The 23,455-nt window shown below is 43.0% G+C and overlaps 1 protein-coding gene across 2 annotated transcripts in view; it reads right to left on the bottom strand.

Annotated features, from left to right (window-relative positions):
• LOC145357557 (plexin domain-containing protein 2-like) overlaps nt 1-23,455 on the bottom strand; it is a 386,160-nt gene that overhangs the window by 205,940 nt on the left and 156,765 nt on the right. For both annotated transcript variants that reach the window (XM_080211042.1, XM_080211038.1), the window contains one exon: nt 5,317-5,516. In XM_080211042.1, coding sequence (XP_080067168.1) covers nt 5,317-5,516 — 200 coding nt within the window. The remainder of the gene's footprint in view (nt 1-5,316; nt 5,517-23,455) is intronic.

The raw sequence follows: 23,455 nt of genomic DNA, 5'->3' as shown, positions 1-23,455 counted from the left end.
CTGTTCACATTATATATTAATGATTTGGAAGAAGGAACTGAAAGTATTATCTCCAAATTTGCAGATGAAACAAAGTTGGGTGGAGGGGTGAGCTGTGAGGAGGATGCAGAGATGCTTCAGCATCATTTGGATAGGATGACTAAGTGGGCATCTGCATGGCAGATGCAGTATAATGCAGGTAACTGTGAGGTTATCCACTTTGGCAGCAATAATAAGAAGGACAGATTATTACTTCAATGAGTGGAAATTGGGCAAGGTGGATACTCTACGAGATCCTGAAGTCCTCATGCATCAGTTGCTGAAAGTAAGCACGCAAGTACAGCAGGCAATAAAGAAGGCAAATGGTACGTTGGCCTTCATAACAAGAGGATTTGAGTAAAGGAATAGGGATGTTTTACTGCAATTGTATAGGGCATTGGTGAGGCCACACTTGGAGTATTTTGTGCAGTTTTGGTGTCCTTATCTGAGGAAGGATGTCCTTGCTCTAGAGGGAGGACAGAGCAGATTTGCTAGGCTGGTTCCTGGGATGGCAGGTCTGTCATATGAGGAGAGGCTAAACCGGTTAGAAATATATTCATGGGAGTTTAGAAGAGTGAGACGAGATATCATAGAAACTTATAAAATTCTAACAGGATTGGACAGGGTAGATTCAGAAAGAATGTCCTCAATGGTGGGGGAGTCCAGAACTAGGGATCATATTCTGAGGATAAAGGGTAAACCTTTTATAACTGAGGTGAGGAGGAATTTCTTCACCCAGAGGGTGGTGAATGTGTGGAATTCATTACCATAGAATATAGCAGAGGCCAAAATGTTGTCTGATTTCAAGAAGAAATTAGATATAGCTCTTGGGGCTGAAGGGATCATGGGATATGGTGGGGGGAAGGGGGGATCAGGATATTGAATTCAATGATCAGCCATGATCAAAATGAACGGTGGAGCGGGCTCGAAGGGCCGAATGGCCTATTTCTGCTTTGATTTCTATGTTTCTATTGTCCCAAGCTTATTCAAAGAGTCCTGGTGATTTCTCTGGTAAACCTGGCTGAAAAATAATGGAATTCCTCGTTTTAAACAACTGCCTCAATTGAGTCAATCAGAAATGTCAATGGACACCAACAAAAGCTGTTTTTATTAACACACAAGCCCATTTTTACTTTGTAGGGATGTTTAATTGTTTGTCAACTTTTATGTTGTAATTAGTTATCAGCGGAGATTTACAATTATCAGAAGAAGTGTATCAATACGATCAATGTCAATACTATCCACCATTTTCCGTGACATTTAATAGGATGGTATTTTCCAACCCCCAGGTGCATTGACCACCTGCAGGGTCTTCCAGTCCCACCAATGCCTAATGCGGAATGCGTGGTTCACTGATCCTGCTGCTGGGTCACCCATCATGGTGGGTGGCCTTTGGCAGGACAGAAAGACCCAGTCATCAGGAAAGGCCAGAAAATCCCACCCATAGAAACTGATCATTTGATCCAGGACATGAGGAGAACAACACTCAGTGGCAGATAACTGGAGTGAGAATTGGAGTCAGGGGAAGTGGTAGCATGAAATGAGCCATCCAGGCCACCATACCAGTGCTGACTCTTTGAAAAAACAGTCATACTTGGTCACACATCCCTTACTCTTTTTCCCCCGTAACCCTGTAATATCTTTGACTTGGATTAAATGAGAAGGAGAGAAACAAATAAAAGTTAAGTACTGGTGACAGGAGCAAGAAAGATCAAAATAAAATTGTGCATTAAAGAGGGAGATAAGCAGTCAGAATGCATGTGTGTTGGCTGAGAATAGGATTGTACTTGGTTATATTGCTTCAGATGATCAAATAGTGTGCTGACACTCACTATAGGTATAGTAAGAACCTGGTTAAGGTCTGAGAGGCTGGCCAGCATCCAGAGAACTGAATGCTAGCAAGGAGTTGGAACTACAGGCCAGTGAGCCTCATATCCGTGGTGGGTAAATTGTTAGAAGGTATTTTGAGAGACAGGATCTACAGGCATTTAGAGACACAAGGACTGATTAGGGACAGTCAGCATGGCTTTATGAGTGGAAAACTATGTCTCACAAATTTGATTGAGTTTTTTGAAGGGGTAACCAAGAGGTAGAGGGCAATACAGCTGATGTTATCCACATGGACTTTAGCAAGGCCTTTGACAAGGTATTGCATGGTAAGTTGTTGCAGAAGGTTAAATCTCATGGGATTCAGGGTGACGTACCTAGATAGATACAAAATTGGCTTCTTGACAGAAGCCAGATAGTGGTTGTAGAGGGTTGTTTTTCAAACTGGAGGCCTGTGACCAGCAGTGTGCCTCAGGGATCAGTGCTGGGTCCACTGTTGTTTGTCATTTATATCAAAGATTTGGATGAGAATATAGGAGGCATGGTTAGTAAGTTTGCAGATGACACTAAGATTGGTGGCATAGTAGACAGTGAAGGAAGTTATCTCCAATTGCAATAGCATTTTGATCAATTGGACCAGTGGGTTGACAAATGGCAGATGGAGGTTAATTTAGACAAATGTGAGGTGATTCATTTTGGTAGATTGAACCAGGGCAGGACATACTCAGTTAATGGTAGGGTTTTGGGGAGAGTTACAGAACAAAGAGATCTAGGGGTACATGTTCATAGCTCCTTGAAAGTGGAGTCACAGGTGGACAGAGTGGTGAAGAAGGCATTCAGCATGCTTGGTTTCATCAGTCAGAACACTGAATACAGGAGTTGGAATATCTTGTTGAACATAAGAACATAAGAAATAGGAGCAGGAGTAGGCCATCTAGCCCTTCGAGCCTGCCCCGCCATTCAATAAGATCATGGCTGATCTGTCGTGGCTCAGTTCCACATTCCCGCCCTCTCCCCGTAACCCTTAATCCCCTCTCTTATCAAAAACCCATCAACCCGCGTCTTAAAAATATTTAGCGAGGTAGCCTCCACCACTTCAACGGGCAGAGAATTCCAGAGATTCACCACCCTTTGAGTGAAGAAGTTCCTCCTCAACTCCGTTCTAAACAGCCCCCCCTTTATCTTGAGGCTGTGCCCCCTAGTCCTATTATCCTTTCTGAGCGGGAAGAGTCTCTCCACCTCTATCCTATCCATCCCATTCATCATCTTATACGTTGTACAAGACATTGAAGTTGTACAAGACATTGGTAAGGCCACACTTGGACTATTGTGTGCAATTCTGGTCACCCTATTATAGAAAGGATGTTATTAAACTAGAAAGAGAGCAGAAAAGATTTACTAGGATGTTACCAGGACTTGATGGTTTGAGTTATAAGGAGAGGCTTGATAGACTGGGACTTTTTTCTCCGGACTGTAGGAGGCTGAGGGGTGATCTTACAGAGGTCTATAAAATAATGAAGGGCACAGATCAGCTAGATAGTCAAAATCTTTTCCGAAAGATAGGAGAGTCTAAAACTAGAGGGCATGGGTTTAAGGTGAGAGGGGAGAGATACAAGAGGGTTCAGAGGGGCAATTTTTTCACACAGAGGATGGTGAGTATCTGGAACAAGCTGCCAGTGCTAGTAGTAGAGACGGGTACAATTTTGTTTTTTAAAAAGCATTTAGATAGTTACATGGGTACGATGGGTATAGAGGGATATGGACCAAATGTGGGCAATTGGGACTAACTTAGGGGTTTTAAAAAATAAAGAGCGGCATGGACAAGTTGGGCCAAGGACCTGTTTCCATGCAGTAAACTTCTATGACTTAAGACTGACAGGGAGAGAAGGGAAGGGAGAAAAAAGGATGGAAAAAAATAGGGTTGAAGAATAACATAAAGCAAAGCTGATTAAAGCTGGGCGGCACAGTGGCACAGTGGTTAGCACTGCTGCCTCACAGCGTCAGGGACCTGGATTCAATTCCTGGCTTGGGTCACTGTCTGTGTGGAGTTTGCACATTCTCCTCATGTCTGTGTGGGTTTCCTCCGGGTGATCCGGTTTCCTCCCACAGTCCAAAGATGTGCGGGTTGGGTTGATTCGCTGTGCTAAATTGACCCTTAGTGTCAGGGGGACGTGCAGGATAAATATGTGGGGTTACAGGGATAGGCCTGAGTGGGATTATTGTCAGTGCAGGCTCGATGGGCTGAATGGGAATCTTCTGCACTGTAGGGATTCTGTGATTCAAACAAGGTCAGCATAGATCGGCCATGATTGTACTGAATGTCAGGGGAAGAACCTGGTGCCCAATTCCTGCTTCTAGTTCTTGTGTTTAGTTGATGGATTTGTTGGATTTCACTGGCTCACTGGATCAAATGATCTGCTCTCATTTGTTATTTCCTTTTGTGATTTTAGTGATCATCTTATGCCAGTTGATGCCTGGAATTTGATTTGAGTAAATTCACTTTCCGGGATCAATGGTCATAAATTCAGCAACCAATACATGTTTGACCTCAATCCAAAGTCAGGAATGTTTCAAAGATCCCAATAGATTGGTTGTCTCTGTCAGTAGGATTCTTTGGAAATTCCAGCATTAGTCTCTTTATTTGTAATATTCCTAGGTTACATAAATTCTTTAAATAATTGAAACATCCAAAAACAATTATGACCTCCAAAGACCTCCTGAATTCAAACCTGTCACCCAGTTATCCAGTTTGATAACTTTAAAAACATTTAATTAGAATGCTACAAAGCAATGGAGGGACCCACCAATGGGAATGGAAGGACTCTTGGGAAGCTATCCCCTTTACATCAACCCCATCCCCTCCTCCTTCCCTCAATAGGATTCTGTGACTGGCCACAGCATCCCTGACCACTCAGCTTAATAGCTTTCACTCATAACTCAAAAAATAACTTTAAGAAAATCAACAGGTGTGTTTGAGATATTAAAGAGGGGTAGCATACATTCTTCTAATGTTTAATGGTCTCTAATGACTCAACAACATTTCAAAGAATCCTACAGTGCAGAAGGAGACCAATTGGCTCATCAAACCTACACTGACAACAATCCTACCCAGGCCCTATCCCCATAACCCCATGTAGTTACCTTTCTAGTCCCCATAATATTAAGGGGCAATTTAGCATGGCCAATCAACCAAACCTGCACATGTTTGGATTGTGGGAGCAAACCAGAGCACCTGGAGTAAACCCACGCAGACACAGGGAGAACACGCAAACTCTGCACAGACAGTGACACAAGGCCGAAATTGAACCCAGGTCCCTGGTGCTGTGAGGCAGTAGTGCTAACCACTGTGCACATATGTACATACTTTATAACTGCAATCCTAAAAAAGGTATAATATTGTAATGGTTTGCTGTTTAGCAATCCATTGAAAAACACAGTACATTTATAACACTTTTAAGATAATAAACATACCTCAATTTTTGTATCATTGCTATTGTCCTCAGCAGGTTGAATGTCAAAGATCTTAGTAGGATCTGCAAAGTCTTGGTCTGGACTAGCTCGGTTTGTATCCACTGATTTGGGTGGTTGCTCTCGCTTCCATCGGTGATTGTAGGTTTTGACGTCTAACAAGATATCTGATGGTAACCTCGGGCTAAATGCGTAGAGCACCTCTAGAATAAAGATGGAGAAACAAGCGTCAGGTAACGTGGTGCGATGTATTATTCAGGAGAGCAGAAAAACAAATTCCAAATGTTTAACACTGGAGGATCGGTCACTGAGCTTGAAGGCACACATATCTGGTCAAAGATGTGGAACCTTGCCAACCAATGTACCGGTTATGTGGAAGGTCAAAAATTGGAAAAGTAAATAAGATTCAATTGAGAAAACAAAAAATAGAACATTGACTACCCTTCTTGAATAGGTGAAGGAATTTTTAAAATTCAATCTTCCAAAAGAATTTTAAAAAGACTTGCAATTATAAAGCCTCTTTCATGACAACAGGACACCCCAAAGCTATTTACAGCAATGAAATACAACAGGGATAACTTCTATGAACAATGCCACAGAACCTTTCTGTGAGAGCGGACCGGGCCTCAGTTTAACCTCTCATACAACATATACCACTTCTGCCATGCAGCACCCTCGCATTACTGCACCAGAGTGAAAGCCTCGAGTTTTGTGCTTTCGGGTGGGATTTTCCAGCCATTCCTGCCAGCAGGATCTTCCAGTCCCACGACAGTGATCTTGTGCCACAAGTTTCCCAGCACCGGAGGGTGCAAACAACAGGAAACCCTGTCAACAGCGAAGAATTTGGAATATCCTGCTATCAGCCAAGGGCAGGTGGCCTCCACCACGCCAAAACACATCACAGGGAGTGCGGAAAATCATGACCATAATCTTGGAGTGGCACTTCAACCTAAACCTTTTGACTCAGAGATGAGGGTGCAACCAATCGACTCAGAGTCAACACCCAATGAAAGAGTGGGAAAAGAAATATTCACTGTCTTGATATTAGCAGGTCAATAATTAATTCATTATTTGACATTGATTACCCCATCACTGTAACTGAAATATTAACCCTCAATGGGCAGTCGTTAAAATTCTGGACAGCCAGAACTCAAAGTGTAGCACTCTTGCCTTGGAATCACTAGGTTCCAGATTCCAAGCCTATCTCAGGGCTTGTTGCACACGTTAAGACTGACACTCCAGCGCAGTTTTGAGGCCACACTGTTGTTTTTTAGATAAGAATTTATTCTAAGGCCCCATCTGCTTGCTCAATTAGATGGAAAGGATCCCATGGCATTATTTCAAGGAGTTACCCTGGTGTGCTGGCCAATGTTTATCCCTCAATCAACATCACAGAAACAGATTATCTGGTCATTATCACATTGCTGTTTGTGAACGTTTCTTGTGCACAAATTGGCTGCCGTATTTCCCACATTCTAACAGTGGCGAGGTGGTTAGTTCAGTTGGCCGGATGGCTGGTTCTTGAAGCAGGCTGACCCAACAGCGTGGGTTCAATTCCCATACCAGCTGAGGTTATTCATGAAGGCCCACCTTCTCAACCTTGCCCCTTGCCTGAGGTGTGCTGATCCTTAGGTTAAAATCTCTACCAGTCAGCTCTCAAAGGGGAGAGCGGACTATGGTGACTGTACCTTTCACGCTTCAAAAGTACCTCACAGGCTGTATTGTGTTTTAAGATTTACAGTGATGGCGAAAAGAGCTATATTAATGCAACTTTTCATTTTTCATTCCAAATGCATTACATTTTCCTCCTAACAGTATTTTACAGTCTATAGCTACCAATAACGCTGAAATGCTTGTCAGGGCATATAAGCACTTGCTTGTTTGAAAATTGCAATATAAGTTAATACCTTGAAAAATAAATTGTCCAGTATATTTTGTAAGATGATGTTTATGAAATGACTGCTCTTCAGAAATGAAACAGCGAGTATCACCAAATTGATAGTTATGTATAAAGAAGAATGCAGTCAATTCAACTGCAATAACTCCATCACAGTGTTTGTTATGGTTACTAAAATGGTCAGCCATACAATCATTTATATTGACAAAATAAATCACCATTTCATATGGTACATTTCTAAATGATTTGATTTGATTTATTCTTGTCACATGTCTTAGTACACAGTGAAAAGTATTGTTTCTTGCATGCTATACAGACAAAGCATACAGTTGATAGAGAAGGAAAGGAGAGAGTGCAGAATGTAGTGTTACAGTTATAGCTAGGTAGATCAACTTAATGTGAGGTAGATTCATTCAAAAGTCTGATGGCAGCAGGAGTCTTTGGAGTCTTGACTTCTTGAGCAGATTAGAAGGTAGGTCTGCTGAGGAGCAGTGGAGGATCTTTAAGGAGATCTTTCTTGGTGCTCAGCAGAAATTTATTCCGATGGTAAAGAAGGATCGTAGGAGGAGTGATAATCAGCCGTGGATAACGAAGGAGGTAAAGGAGACTACTAAATTAAAAGCTGATGCATTTAGAGTGGCTAAGAGTCGTGGGCGAGAAGAGGATTGGGAGAGGTTTAAATATCAACAAAGAATGACGAAGAAGTTGATAAAGAAAGGAAGGATAAACTATGAAGCTGGGCTAGTGCTAAATACAAAAAAGGATAGTAAGAGTTTTTATAAATATATAAAAAGGAGGAGGCTGACTAGGGTGAATGTTGGACCCTTAGAGGATGAGAGGGGGGACTTAGTGGTAGGGGATGAGGAAATGGCTGAGGCCCTGAATAACTTTTTTGCTTCGGTCTTCATGGAGGAGGACGTGGATAGTTTGCCAGGTGTTAGCGATGGAAAGATGGTAGGAGTGGAGGGCCTGAATGACATTATTGTTACTAGAGAGGCAGTGCTCGACAGACTAGAGGGACTGATGGTGGACAAGTCCCCAGGACCGGATGGAATGCATCCAAGGGTTCTGAAAGAAATGGCGGAGGTGATAGTGGATGCCTTGGTGATTATTTTCCAAACCTCGCTGGATTCCGGGGAAGTGCCGGAAGATTGGAAAACGGCTAATGTTACGCCGTTGTTTAAGAAGGGTGGCAGGCAAAAAGCGGGGAATTATAGGCCGGTTAGTTTAACGTCTGTTGTAGGTAAAATGCTTGAATCCGTAATTAAGGAGAAAATAGCGAGGCATCTTGAGGAGAATTGTTTGATAGAGCAGACGCAGCACGGTTTCATTAAGGGGAAGTCGTGTCTGACGAATTTATTGGAATTCTATGAGGATGTGTCTAGTGTGGTAGATAGAGGGGAACCGGTGGATGTGGTATTTCTCGATTTTCAGAAGGCGTTTGATAAGGTGCTGCACAAGAGGTTGTTACAGAAGGTTAGGGGGCATGGAGTTGGGGGTAGGGTGTTAGCGTGGATAGGGGATTGGCTGTCGAATAGGAGGCAGGGCGTGGGGGTCAATGGGTGCTATTCGGATTGGCGGTTGGTGACTAGTGGAGTGCCCCAGAAAGATGAGGGGAGATCTCATTGAGACGTACAAGATGATGAATGGGATGGATAGGGTAGAGGTGGAGAGGTTCTTCCCGCTCAGAAAGGCCAGTAGGACTAGAGGGAACAGCCTCAAGATAAGGGGGGGGCGCAGTTTAGAACGGAGTTGAGGAGGAACTTCTTCACTCAAAGGGTGGTGAATCTCTGGAATTCTCTGCCCATTGAAGTGGTGGAGGCTGCCTCGCTAAATATATTTAAGATGCAGGTAGATAGGTTTTTGGTAGGCAAGGGGATTAAGGGTTATGGGGAGAGGGCGGGAAAGTGGAACTGAGCCACTTCAGATCAGCCATGATCTTATGGAATGGCGGGGCAGGCTCGAAGGGCTAGATGGCCTACTCCTGCTCCTATTTCTTATGTTCTTATGAGTTCTGAAGAAGAGTCATATTGGAGAAGAAGTATCATTGGACTCGAAACATTAGCTCTTTTTAAATGATATTCAACTGTTAATGGCTAAGCTGATCCATTTGTTTGAGTTATATTTAAACTGTAAAGTATGTTTCACTATAAAAGATCCCTAATTTGTCAGTGGAATCATTCCTGGAAAGAAATATCCTATCCTCACATTTATGCCAAAAAATGAAAACTTGTTGGGAGCTCGTCTGGCTTCCGAATGTAACTTGGGACTGGGACACTGACACTTTGAATTTATCAAAAAAGGTGAATCTTTTGGGCCTAATTTTCTGCCATTTATGGGACCCAGCTCAATATTTGCCACAATGCTGTAGTTCTGTGCCTATTGTACTTCCACACAGAATCCTTGTAAAAAGCCTGGCACGAGCAAGGTTCCTGTGGTATTGTGTGGAAAACAGCTTTTCCTATTTGTTTGATTGAGAATATATTATTTTGTGAAGGATCCTACCCATGTGGAACCAAAGTTTCAAAAATATTTTGGGGAAAATCTTGCATCCAGCTTTCCAGCAGCAGATGGATAAAACCTGATTGAAATGATTGATAGTGATGCCAAATAAACCTGTTGGACTTTAACTTGATGTTGTCAGTCTTTTTACTGAAATCATTGATACAGTGGTACCATTAGGTCCTTGGGTTATTATCTGCTGATGCTCCATCCTGAACCATTTCCAGTTTTTTTGTCAGTGGTTGTTAGCCATATTGCCTTTCACTCTAAGGAACAGGGTGGGTATACAGGTCCCAAGCCTATCTCAGCCAAATGGGGAATCAAACCAATGCTATTGATGTTATTTGGAACTACATGCTAGCCATCTAGCCTATTTGTACGTATGCTAGGTTCTAATTTTGCCACCTACTGTATTACTGGGAAACGGCTGCTCTACATTGGAGCAGAAGTCAGGCAAAAGTACTGGATGCTCTGTGTTCACTGTGCTATACAACAGTGAAAATCGTTTCCAAGAGCGATATGTTTGGGTAAATACAAAAGGATATCATTGGAGTTTCTTCAGTCTGTTTACCCACCAAAAGCTACATATTAGCACCTTTCGCGACTCCTCAGATACTGAAGCAGTCCATGCTCAAATGCAACAAAACCTGGACAACATCCAGGCTTGGGCTGACAAGTGGCAAGTAACATTTGAGCCATACAAATGCCAGACAATGACCATCACCAATAAGAGACACTTTGACCACCATCCCTTGACATTCCAAGGTGTTACCATCGCTGAATCCCCCACTGTCGACATTCTTGAGGTTACCATGGACCAGAAATTCAACTGGGGTCACCACATAAACACAGTGGCTACAAGAGCAGGTCAGAGGCTAGGAATACTGGAGCGAGTAACTCACCTCCTGACTCCCCAAAGTGTGTCCACCAACTACAAGGCACAAGTCAGGAGTGTGATGGAATGTACGCCACTTGCCTGGATGGATGTAGCTCCAACAACTCTCAAAAAGCTTGACACCATCCAGGACAAAGCAGCCACTTGATTGGCACCACATCTACAAACATTCAAACCCTTCACCACTGACGCTCAGTAGCAGCAGTGTGTACTATCTACAAGATGCGCTGCAGCATTCACCAAAGATCCTGAGACAGCACCTTCTAAACCCATAGCACTTCCATCTAGAAGGAGAAGGGCAGCAGATAAATGGGAACACCACTACCTGCAAGTTTCCCTCCAAGCCACTCACCATCCTGACTTGGATATAGGTCACTGTTCGCTCGCAGCCGCTGGGTCAAAATCCTGGAATTCCCTCCCTAATGGCATTGTGGGTCAACCCACAGACATGGGCTGCAGCAACTCAAGAAGGCAGCTCACCAGCACCTTCTCCAGGGCAACTAAGGATGGGCAATAAATGTTGGCCAATCAGTGGCGCCCATGTCCCACGAATGAATAAAAAAAAATTAGCATCGACTGATGATTTTTCTTTTACTCCTATTTATAAAGATTCTTAATTTTAATGCTGAGTCTACAAGTGCCAATCAACATCTGTCAAGTCCTAGAAAATTACCCTGACACCATGTGCCAATGCCCACTGCCAGAACTAGACTGCAACACTGCCAGAATTATTTAATAAACATAATACATACTTTTGGCACTATGATAGGGAAGTATCAAAATAATATAATTTATGTCAAATTGACATTGGGAAGGACAAGGTATTGGACATGTTGGCAGCCTTAATGGTGGATAAATCTCCAGGACCAGATAAACTGTGCCCTCAGCTGTTGTGGGAGGCAAGGGAGGAGATTGCAGGGGTTGGACTCAAATTTCCAATTCCTCTCCAGCTATGGCGAGGTGCCAGATGACTCGAGACTAGCTATTGTGGTTCTGCTATTTAAGAAGCGTTGCAGAGATAAACCAGGGAACTACAGAGCAGTGCGTCTAACATCAGTGATAGAGAAACTATTAGAGAAACTTCTGAAGGAGTACATCTTTCTCCACTTGGAGAGGCAAAGCTTGATCAGGGATAGTCAGCATGGCTTCATCAGAGGGAGGTCATGCCTGACAGATTGATTGAATTTTGAGGAGGTGACCAGGTATGTAGATGAGGATAGTGCAGTCGATGTAGTTTATATGGATTTCAGCAAAGCCTTTGACAAGGTCCCACATGGGAGACTTGTAAAGTAGGTGAATTAACATGGCATGCATGGTAATTTGATAACGTGGATTCAAAACTGGCTCAGTTGTAGGAGACAGCAGGCTGTTTAGGTGACCAACCAGTGTCCAGTGCTGTACCACAGGGATCTATGTTGGGCCCCCTATTATTCATCATATATATAAATGACATGAATGACTATGTGGGGATTAGGATTAGTAAATTCGTGGATGACACAAAGGTTTGACAGGTGGTTAACAGTGAGGCAGAGGGTCTTGGACTACAAGAAGGTATAGATAGAGTGGTCAAGTAGGCAGATAAGTGGCAGATGGAATTTAACCCTGAAAAGTGTGAGGTGATGCACTTTGGAAGGAGTAATTTAACAAGAAAGTATTCAATGAATGGTAGGACACTAGGAAGTTCTGTGAAACAAAAGGACCTTGACATGTTTGTCCATAGGTCTCTGAAAATGGAAGGGCACGTTAGTAGGGTGGTGAAAAAGGCACATGGGACACTTGCCTTTATCAATTGAGGCATAGATTACAAAAGTAGGGAAGTCATGTTGGAGTTGGATAGAACTTTGGCAAGGCCACAGCTAGGGCACTGTGTGCAGTTCTGGTTGCCACATTATCAGAGGGATGTGATTGAGCTGGAGGTGGTGCAGAGGAGATTCACCAGGTTGCTGCCTGGGATGGAACATTTAAGTTATGAGGAGAGGTTGGATAGGCTTGGGTTGTTTCCGTTGGAGCAGAGAAGACTGCGGGGCAACCTTATCCACTTTGTGTACACAATTATGAGAGACATGGACACAGTGGAGAAGGAGCAACTGTTCCCCTTAGTTGAAGGGTCAGTCACGAGGGGACATGGGTTCAAGGTGAGGGGCAGGAGGTTTAGGGGGGATGTGAGGAAAAGCTTTTTTACCCAGAGGGTGATGATGGTCTGGAGTGTGTTGCCTGGGAGGATGGTGGAGGTGGGTTGCCTCACATCCTTTAAAAAGTATCTAGATGAGCGCTTGGCACATCATAATATTCAGGGCAAAATGGCATGGCAGCGGGAAGATGTTGGGCACACACATTTTTCGCCCCCATGTCTTTCCACGCTATTTTCCAGGCTTTTCTCCTTCCACTCCATCACCACGGGGGTGCTGAAATTCCAGCCAATATTTTAGAACTGTGGAAAATTGGATGTGAACTAATTTTTGAGCGACTGGAAGAAGAAAATGTGGCAAGAAGAATTAAACTTCTGACCCCATTTTGCTTTGTGTTTCTTTGCTGGTTTGGTGCCATCTCCTGTTTCTCTCTTAATTCTGTTCCTTTCTTTTCCGACAGCAGCTATTCAGCACCCTGCCATTCACACCTCCTCTAGACACATCCTTTATTTATTTGTTCCACTCCTCTTAGCCTTGCATCATTTGCTATTTGTTCTCTTCTACCTGCAACCCGTAATAGACCTTCCCTTTTTTTTCATCATCCTATCTTTCCCCCTTCATTTGCTTAGCACAATCACTTCCTTAATTTTTCCTAGCTCTGAATAAATTTCACACGCCTTAAAATGTTAACTCTGTTCCCTTTCCACAGATGCTGCCAGACCTGCTGAGTGTATTGACCACTTTTCTCTTTTTATTCCAGTCTCAACAATATCTTGCTTTCATATTCATGAAAAATACACTCCTCGCTTTGCATGGATTTAGAATTACGAAGCAAACTCCCTAGAAGGCAGCTGTCCATTGGAAGTTTTCCATAGTAAATGTTTAAGTGAATTAGGTGAACATCAGAAACATTTTTTGAAGGTCACACTAAAACTATGATTATCCACCAAATTCTATATGATATGAGGAACAAATTTTAAAAAAAGGTTAAAGAACAGCTGAAGACAGGAAAGCAGATACTAAATGCAGATACAATTAATTATGTTAATGCTATCATTGAAAACTTAAAATTAGTCAATAATAATGCACTTCCAGAGGAGGTTGTGGAGTGATTTGCTGCAAATCATACAAGGCACCATCTGATTCACTATACCTTACACCTCAGGTGCATTGGCCATGCCAAGTTGCCCCTTAGTGTCTCGGGATGCATAGGTTAGAGGGTTTAGCAGGGTAAATATGTGGGATTACGGGGATAAGGCCTAGGTGGGATTGTTGTTGGGCTGAATGGCTTCCTTCTGCACTGCAGGGTTTCCATAGTTTCTATGGTTCTGAAATGATGCTGCCAAAGGGCATCTCTTTCTCACAGAAACATAAAACACAGATTTCCATTGAAGCTTTCTACACATTCATCATTTTCACGCCACACTTTCATTAGACATGCAGAAAATTAGACCACTTGTTGCATCAGATATCAAATGCAATCAACAGGACAGCAATAGAGTGCTGAAGACTGGTACCTCATCAAAAAAACAAAATTCTTTCAGAAATTAGAGAGTGTCAGCAATGACTGCTTTGTGCTTTTAGTAATGTCAAAGATCTCAGAATCAAACTTCCTACTGTCGCAGAGAAGATAACTCATCCCAGAACTTCAGTGGTTTGTGCAACATTGAAGTTTTAGCCACATGATCCAACAAGTCAGGAGTTTAATAGTCTCTGAAAAGTTTGAAATATAGCACTGTCAGCAGATCTGGTACAAAACTTCATGGTGGATGAATTGTTACTTGTTCTATTAAATCAGATGCTTAAAGCGTGTTTCCTTGAAACAGATTAAAGTGCCTTTCTATTTTTCACAAAGCTGTTGCGCTGTCTGTACTTAAACTTTCTGCTACAGCTTCGGTGCCATGAAATGTTACCACAGAGAGTCGCATTGTTTTCAGGACCTGCTGATTCAAAGTGCTCCACAGGACTACTTGCAGAACTTACAGTTCCTTCCACAAGCTCATACCCCTGCCAAGTTCTTACAGTTGTCAGTTCTTTCTGAAATCTAAGTCTATGGGAGACCTTACAAATTGGCTTTCCGTCTCCAAAGAGGTGATTACTTTGGCAACATGTCCTGCTTTGACCTTTTCCCTATTATACTTCCATATTGCCACAGCGAACACAATAAGTATCAGGCACAGCCTAAACTAAATAATGATGCTCATGAGCCATGAGGATATGAACAAATCACTTTGAAGACTGCTTTTTGGGGGCAATTATATTATTGAGGAGCTTAAAAATAAATGGAAATAAAATGTAATCTTCACAGGAAAAAAATGAATGATACAATGAGTTTTACCTCTTATGCAGCATATTTAATTCTCTATTATTGATTACTCATGTAACAGCAGTACAAACTCTCTCTGCAATGTCTCATTCCATAACTCCCACAGTTGTTAGTTGGAATAAATACACATTTGTGAGGACAAATCAGCACCACATCACTCTGTGATACATCATTTGGTGTTGCTTTTACTTAAGGGTAAGAATTTCCTTTCATGACTTCCAAGCTTTAAAACTTCATCAGACCTTTTGACTGTCAGAATGATCATATTCAGCTAATTACAGAAATGTTTACAGGAATAATTCTATGCTTAACAAAATAATATAATTTCCAGCACTTGAGATATTTAACAAAAGTGTGAATGAAGATAATGTACAGGAGGCCTCCCTCAACCAATGTGTGAGGAAACCAGGCATGGAATTTAATGATTGCAATGATGGGTCTATCCAATGGCTGGAGAACTGGTGGCAACCCCAGACATAGCCATTTCCAGCTGCTACAGGATTCAATCAGTATTAAACCCCAATCAGACGGACCTCTGCCTGCTGTCCGGATTCCCGCCTCCAGGCACTGCCAGTCAGAGTCTGGCAACTCTCCAATTTCGGCAGAGGCATTGGGGACGGCGGTCACTGCTGCTACTGCAGTGGGCCCTTGGGAACATCGTCACTGAAGTCCCAAAACATTAGTAAGTGGAGAGGAATTATCAGGTAGGCCCGGTCTGTGGTGGTGGGACCATTATCTGTGCAATGTGCTGGGGAATGTCTTAATGTCCATGGCGGCACAGTGGGTGCCAAGGGCCTTGGTTCAATTTCTGGCTTGGGTCACTGTCTGTGCGGAGCTCCCTCCTGTGTCTGTGTGGGTTTCCTCCGGGTGCTCTGGTTTCCTCCCACAGTCTGAAAGACGTGCTAGTTAGGTGCATTGGCCATTGTGAGTTCTCTCTCAGTGTACCCGAACAGGCACTGGAGTGTGGAGGCTAGGGGATTTTCACAGTAACTTCACTGCAGTGTTAATATAAGCATACTCGTGACACTAATAAATAAACTTTAAACTTTATAAGTGGACAACCTTGCCGATGGGACACGGGGGTGAGGAGGGCTGCTCATTGGGCACTAGGCCACAGGCATATCTACTAGGATTCAACTGTGGGCTTGCCCACCTAGCATGACGCTCACCCTCCACTGGTCAAACAGCAACAGCGACAGGATGGGGCCCTGAAGTTCACCCAATATTTCCCTGTGAGAAACATAGATGGATCAGGCTATTTCCTGGAATCAGAAATGCAACCAAAGAACACCAGGCTGAAAGTATTGAGAGAAGACACGTTGGTATTTAGCCTTTTCTTTGTCATACTGTTTCCCAGCTGGCAATAGTGGGAGACTTGGCAAGGTCAGTTTGCAGTTCATCACTGCGTTACACAAGTCACAGATGTCCTATTTCAACAGACTGGTGAACAAATGGAGGTGAGGGCTGGCAAGGAGCAGCTGGACAGCCTGGTGGGTTTTTTTTGCTAAAAGCTGTGGCAATAGTAACTATAAACTGTTACAGTTTAACATAACAGTTAAATCACATTTCATCATATTCAACAGTGCAAAGGTCTACTACTTCATAAACTGCAGAATGGTGTGTAATATCTCCACATGCAAAGGCCTTCAAACCTGCTTGTGATTCAGCTGGCTACTTAGCTCACAATTTGATAGATCAAGATCATTGTGTTAGTGAACCAGAGATAGCCTCCCAGATCTGGGTCTAGGCATCTGTTTCCAGGATGTTTTCTGTCATTTATCCAGAACTAACTGTGAGCAAATGTCTGCTTTGAGGCTATGTACCCTACCAAAATTGAGTCATCGTATCATGCTCTGTTCAAGTAAACAACACGACATATGGGGCAGGAATTTATGGCCTCATCATCGCGAAATCATAAAATCCCGTCTGAGATCAACGGACCTTTCCATGGTCCGCTCCTCGTTGCTCTAATTCCCATGGGTTGTGGACTGGTAAAATTCCGGCCATAGTCTCTGAATCCCTTGCCCTGGAAACTGACTCCAAGCATATTGAAGCTGTTAGCTCACCGCGGCACAGAGACCTCAGCACCAACACTGGGGGGCATTCCACTGAGATGCTTCAACCGTACATAGCCAACATGTGTCTCTTTCTGATGCCACTGAGGGTGAGTGCGCAGAGCAGTTACCAATAAGGTAAGGAGAGCAGAGCAGAGACTTGATCCACAGTAACACTCAATTGCAGGGTGGAGTTTGTAGTAGGCAGAAATTAAATGCTGCCCCTGCTTGTGCTCATAAAGTATCCTCAGTTTCATAGTTGAGAATGAAGCCCAGTCCATCATGCAAACCAGCCTCCCATCCATTGACTCCATTTACACTTCCCGTTGCCTTGGAAAAGCAGCCAGCATAATCAAGGACCCTATGCACCCCAAACATACTCTCTTCCACCCTCTCCCACTGAGGAAAAGATACAAAAGTCTGAAAACACATATTGACAGATTCAAGAACAGCTTCTTCCCTGCTGCCATCAGATGTTTGAATGGTCCTGTCACATATTAAGCTGATCTTTCTCCTTACCTTAGTGGTAACTGCAACACTATATTCTGCACCCTATGTATTCTATGAACGGTATGTTTTGTCTGTATAGCACACAAGAAACAATACTTTTCACCGTATGTTAAAACATCGACAATAATAAATCAATTCAATTCACTCCCTGTAAGATTGGATATGACTCAAATAGCCCCTTTATCACACTGTGGCATATTAAGGTTAAATATACTAGTGTATTCAACCACACTCTTCTGACACTTGTAATTTATTTGATTGGTTTGTAGATCATGTCTTATATGGCCACCTCTATTTGATCATGCTCACTGTCATTTCTTCTATGTTTTTTTTCCAACTCTTGCTTCTTCTGGTTATCTGTTTAACTTCTCCTCTTACATGGTCCTTCATTGGTCACCGCTGGGATGTACTAACACTCTGTTGATGCCTGAGATAGCACCTTGTGTGAGCAGCACACCCATTTAAGCCCTCAGCACTCCGGAGATGTCTTCTCATTTTTCTCTGATTCTAGTGCAGCAAATGCAGCAAAGCTCCCTACACCCAGGCTGTCAGGTAGAAAGCTCTTTTGTACTTCTTTCACTGCTTGACAACTTTTTGAAACCTTCCCCTTGATTAAATTCACCAACTCAAGGTCTGACCTGAATAAATAACTCACTTAAAAGCTGCTGAATGCTGCATCAGTTCCTTATTGCTGACCTTAGACGAAAATATGCTGTTATCATCAATTCTCAATAATGTTCACTAATCTATTTCTCGAGGGTCTTCACATCAGCACGAAACATGGATAATAGTCCATTAATGCTTTCTGCCAACATCACACAATTGTTTACTTATGTCCACTTTCCCACTAAAATTTAGCAGGGACAGGAAGATTAAGCTGATTGAAAATTCCATTGAGATCATTTTGGGCCATTACCTTAAGTGGCAGCTCGCATCTGTCATCATGTATTTACCAGCATCACTCAGTTGGTAACATTCTTCAGCCTGAATAAGAATATTGTAGATTGAAGTCCATGCCAGTGGGTAGGTTTGACTCAAACATGGAAGAGACATATAATGGACAGCTGAGTAACTGTAACCTATTTAGTCAAAGGTATCTCTAAAATGAATCATTAAACTGAGGCGTTAATTAGATGAAAAATTCTCCCAACACTAATTGAAAAACATTTTCCAGTGTATTAACCAACATTATTTGCCAAACGCAGTCTCTGGTCGTTATTGTTACTTGTGACATCCTGCTGAGCACTAAATAACTGTCTGATTAGCTTATGTAAGAGCAATCAATGTACTTCAAAGTAATTTTTTCCTTTAGATATTTGAGTGATGCTGGAAGATGCTGAAGCCAGCTGGTGATAACACAGGCTAGAATTTTACACTGGTTGGGTGGGTGCCCAATCCAGAAGTACCTTTAATTCGCATGAGAAGAAAAATCAGACCCATGTGCCCATGTCATCGTGCACTTGGGTGAAATTTTGGTCAGTAGGCCCACACAACTAAGAAGTGCACCCTCCAACAATCAAGCAGGCAATTTAGCCCATTAAAGAGCTAATTAAAAGCTGGTTTACATGGCCCGTTTGCTTTTGCAGTTCGTGGGTGGGCCAATTGGGTAGGCAGCCTTTATGTTTTACTTGCAACTCTGATCCAGAGCAGGATGAAGTGTCGGAACAAAAATAACATTGAAGAGCTATCTAGAGGCTGAGATTTGTGTTTGAGCATGCTATGTGGACACTGCTTATAGAGCTTTGCCATTGTAATTTATTTTGTACAGGTCTGCGCTCCCTGAGATAGCTCTGCAATGGCTGCCCCCTGTGGGAGCCCATTAGAAGGGCCAGCCTGCCCCCTCCCTTTTCTCAGCACCTTCCCTCATCTCACCCTCCATTGAGCCTTTCCCTGTGTATGAATCACGCTAGCTGCCTGATAGTTGGCCAGATAGCAGGAAATCGTGTTGTGGGACTGATTGCATTTGACGACTGCTTCTGGGCCTGCCGATTGTGCGCCAAATGGGTGCGAAATTCAGGCCATACAGTTTATTGAAATCTATATGGCGTCTATTCCACGCACTGGAAACAAAAATCAAGGCAGTATTGAGGGAATGCTGCACTGTCAGAGGTGTTGTCTTTCAGTGAAGACATTGGCTGGGATTTCATGTTTGCGATTAGAGACTGCTGCTTCTCCATGCCTGCTTAAAATCTTTGCCAACTTGTTTAAAGTAGCAGTCTTTCTCTTTCCTCAGAATATTGTTTGAACTATCAAATCCTCCGCTCACCCATTCCCATAGTGATGTATCTGGATCCTAAATTGACACAGGTATGTTGTATTGACTGAGGAACTGTGAGGTGAGGATATAATGCCATAACACTGTTACTTAGCACATTTGAATAAATATTAGGTTAACCATATCATAGATCCATGATAATAATCATACTTCTCTCATGAAACAACATCCAACACTATGATTTGAAAATAACAACATTGTAGCATTGAGGAACAATGCTCCTGTGCTCGCACCTATGATTTTATAGACTGCAAATTATAATCTCAGACAAGCTATCAAGGACACATCAAAAACACAAACCCAGACTTGCCATTGGCTATGTGGCAGCATGGTTGCACAGTGGTTAACACTCAGAGTGCCAGGGACCCAGATTTGATTCCAGCCTTGGGTGACTGGCTATGTGGAGTTTGCACGTTCTCCCCCTGCCTGCATGAGTTTCCTACCACAGTCCAAAGATGTGCAGGTTAGGTGGTTTGGCCATAATAAATTGCTCCTCAGTGTCCCAAGACGTGTCATGGTAAATAGGTGGGGTTGTGGGAGTGGGGTGGGCCTGGGTGGGATGCTCTTTCGGAGACTTGGCGCAGACCCGATGGGCTGAATGGCCTCCTCCTACGCTGTAGGCGTTCTATGATTCTATATTAACAGCTGACTATGCAGAGTCTTCTCAGGCTTGTAAGCAGCTGCTGCTATCAGTGCCAGATCCAGTGTCGTGCCGTCTACAGAGGATTGGTGCTTGCATCAGTGTGTGAATAGGGTAATCAACGGTGAAGATTTTCAATCAAACAGATTAAGAAATTCTCATTGAGAGTCTAAACCAGGAAGTATAAGGACAAGAATTAAAAACTAAATTTCAGATTTTTGTTCGTTCCTTCCTGGAATTTGTACATCTTGACCAGCGTTTGTTACCCATCCACATAGTTCTTGAGAAAGTGATGATGAATCAGCTTCTTGAACTGCTGTAGTTCATGTGGTGTAGGTATACCCACAGCCGTGTTAGGGAGGGAGTTCCAGAATATTGATTCAGTGACAGTAAAGGAGTTGGAATGTTAGGTGTGTGACTTGGAGAGGAACTTGCAGGTGGTGGTGTTCCCATATATCTTCTGCCCTTGTCCTTCTAGGTGGTAGAGAACATAGGTTTGGAACATAAGAACATGAGAAATAGGAGCAGGAGTAGGCCATCTAGCCCCTCGAGCCTGCCCCGCCATTCAATAAGATCATGGCTGATCTGAAGTGGCTCAGTTCCACTTTCCTGCTTTCTCCCCATAACCCTTAATTCCCTTCCCTACCAAAAACCTATCTACCCGCATCTTAAATATATTTAGCGAGGTAGCCTCCACCACTTCAATGGGCAGAGAATTCCAGAGATTCACGACCCTTTGAGTGAAGAAGTTCCTCCTCAACTCCATTCTAAACTGCCCCCCCCTTATCTTGAGGCTGTGCCCTCTAGTCCTGCTGTCCTTTCTGAGCGGGAAGAACCTCTCCACCTCTACCCTATCCATCCCCTTCATCATCTTATAGGTGCTATCGAAGAAGCCTTAGTGAGTTGCTGCAATGCATCCTGTAGATAGTACACAGGTTGTGACTATGAGTTGGTGGTGAAAAGCGTGAATGTTGAAGATTAAGGATGCTTGCCAATGAAGGGGATTGTTTTGTCTTGGATGATGTCAAACTTTTTGGTTGTTGGCAATTGCAGTGTATTCTACCACGCTCCTAACTTATGCCTTTTGGATGGTGAAGAGGCTTTGGGATTCAGGAGGTGAGTTACTTCCTGCACACTGCCTCTGGCCTGCTTTTGTAGCCTCATGGCTGGTCCAGTTCAATTTTTTGGTCATGAGGAACCACCTCGATGCTGGGGGATTCAGGAAATAGTAATGCCACTAACTGTCAAGGGGAGATGGTTAGATTCTATCTTGTTGGAGTTGGTTTTGCCTGGCACTTGTGTGGAGTAAACATTACTTGTAGTAAATCATGCACAAAAAGCAATACACAGACTGGGGAAAGAAAATTAGAGTGAAGAGAGAGAGGGAGAGCGAGAAAATAGGAACACACAGAAAAAGAAAAAAAATTGATCCAACAGTAAGTAACTTGGAAAGGGATGAAATGCCATACTCATAAAATGGAATTTTCATGGCCAGGGGAATTTTTGGGAATAATTATCACCATGCGCGAAGTTCAATTATACCTCAATGCTTCAGCTCTAAGTTTTTCTGCTGCGTTCAGTAGATGCGTGGGTGATATGCAGCAGGATAACTCAGAACATAAGTTCCAGATTTCTATGCTTAATTCAGGTTGACTGACCATCGCTTATTTTATGGGATTGTTGCCTAATTGAGCCTACTGTCCCGGGATGCGTGTGCCCGAGACGATGCTTTTCCTGTAATTGAGACCTTGAAATCCTATGCATGCATATTAATCCTTTGCCTCCGTGCTTGATGAGTGCTGTCACCCCTCCAACTGCTCTGAAGCATCAGCCATATTTCACTGTTCCGTCAGCACCCAGTAACCAGCCCTCTCCCCCACCGCTCTAATGACCTCCATGCCAGAGTGTCCCTTAATTGTCTCCGCAAGGTGGTCACCCTGGCTTAACTGTGTATATACATGCTCCTGAGCTTGCTGTCTGATTTACTCCACAATGATGTTGAGTACCGTTAGCCTCAATGCAAAGACAAGCCAGTGTATTTTCACAGGCACAGGGAAGAAAAATCAGACAGTAAGCTAGGCTAAACTGCATGTACAAGTCTCAGTGCCTGATTCCACAGTATGTTTGGCAGAAGTTCAGGATCCAGTTGTCAACCCTTTGTTTTAGTTAAGACAATTATACATGGTAGACTGAAAGGAGTAAAACTATGCAATTATTTTTTACGCTCATATTACAGCATACTATTACAGATGCCATTGACCTCAATATAACCCTCTAAAATACCACAAAACAAATTCCATGTTCTTTACAGTTTCCTTATTAACACAAAAATTAGAAGAGCACTTTATGTACATACCTCCTTAAATCACTGTAGTTAGGTTCTGGCTTGCTAGGTCATTTCAGAGGACAGTTAAGAATAAACCATGTCGCTGTGGGTCTAGAGACCAAGGGATTTTCACAGTAACTTGATTGCAGTGTTAATGTAAGCCTACTTGTGACACTAATAAGTAAACAAAAAAATGTAGGCCAAGTAAGGATGGCAGATTTCTTTCCCTAAAGGCCATTGGTGAACCAGATGGGTTTTTACAAAAATTGATGGTCGTCATTACTCTTACTAGCTTCATGTTCCAGACTGATTGACTGATTTCAAATTCCACCCAGCTGCCATGGTGGAATTCAATCCCCCAGAAAGTTAGCTTGGTCTCTGGATTACTTGTCCAGCAACATTACCATTATGCCACCATCTCCACTCTAACATTGGCTTTTATTGCAAAAACATTGGAGTACAGGAATAAGGAATTATGACTAGATGTACAGGGTTTTGGTTTGATCACATCTGGAGTGCTGTGTGTGCTTTTGGTCTCCATATTTAAGGAAGGATATATTACATCATGGTGGTACAGCGAAGGTCCAA

The sequence above is a fragment of the Carcharhinus amblyrhynchos genome, chromosome 2 (assembly GCF_965287045.1).
Source record: "Carcharhinus amblyrhynchos chromosome 2, sCarAmb.v2.hapA, whole genome shotgun sequence".
In the NCBI taxonomy this organism is placed as follows: Eukaryota; Metazoa; Chordata; class Chondrichthyes; order Carcharhiniformes; family Carcharhinidae; genus Carcharhinus; species Carcharhinus amblyrhynchos.
The sequence above is the reverse complement of the archived record's forward strand: the minus strand, read 5'-3'. Positions and strand labels throughout refer to the sequence as shown.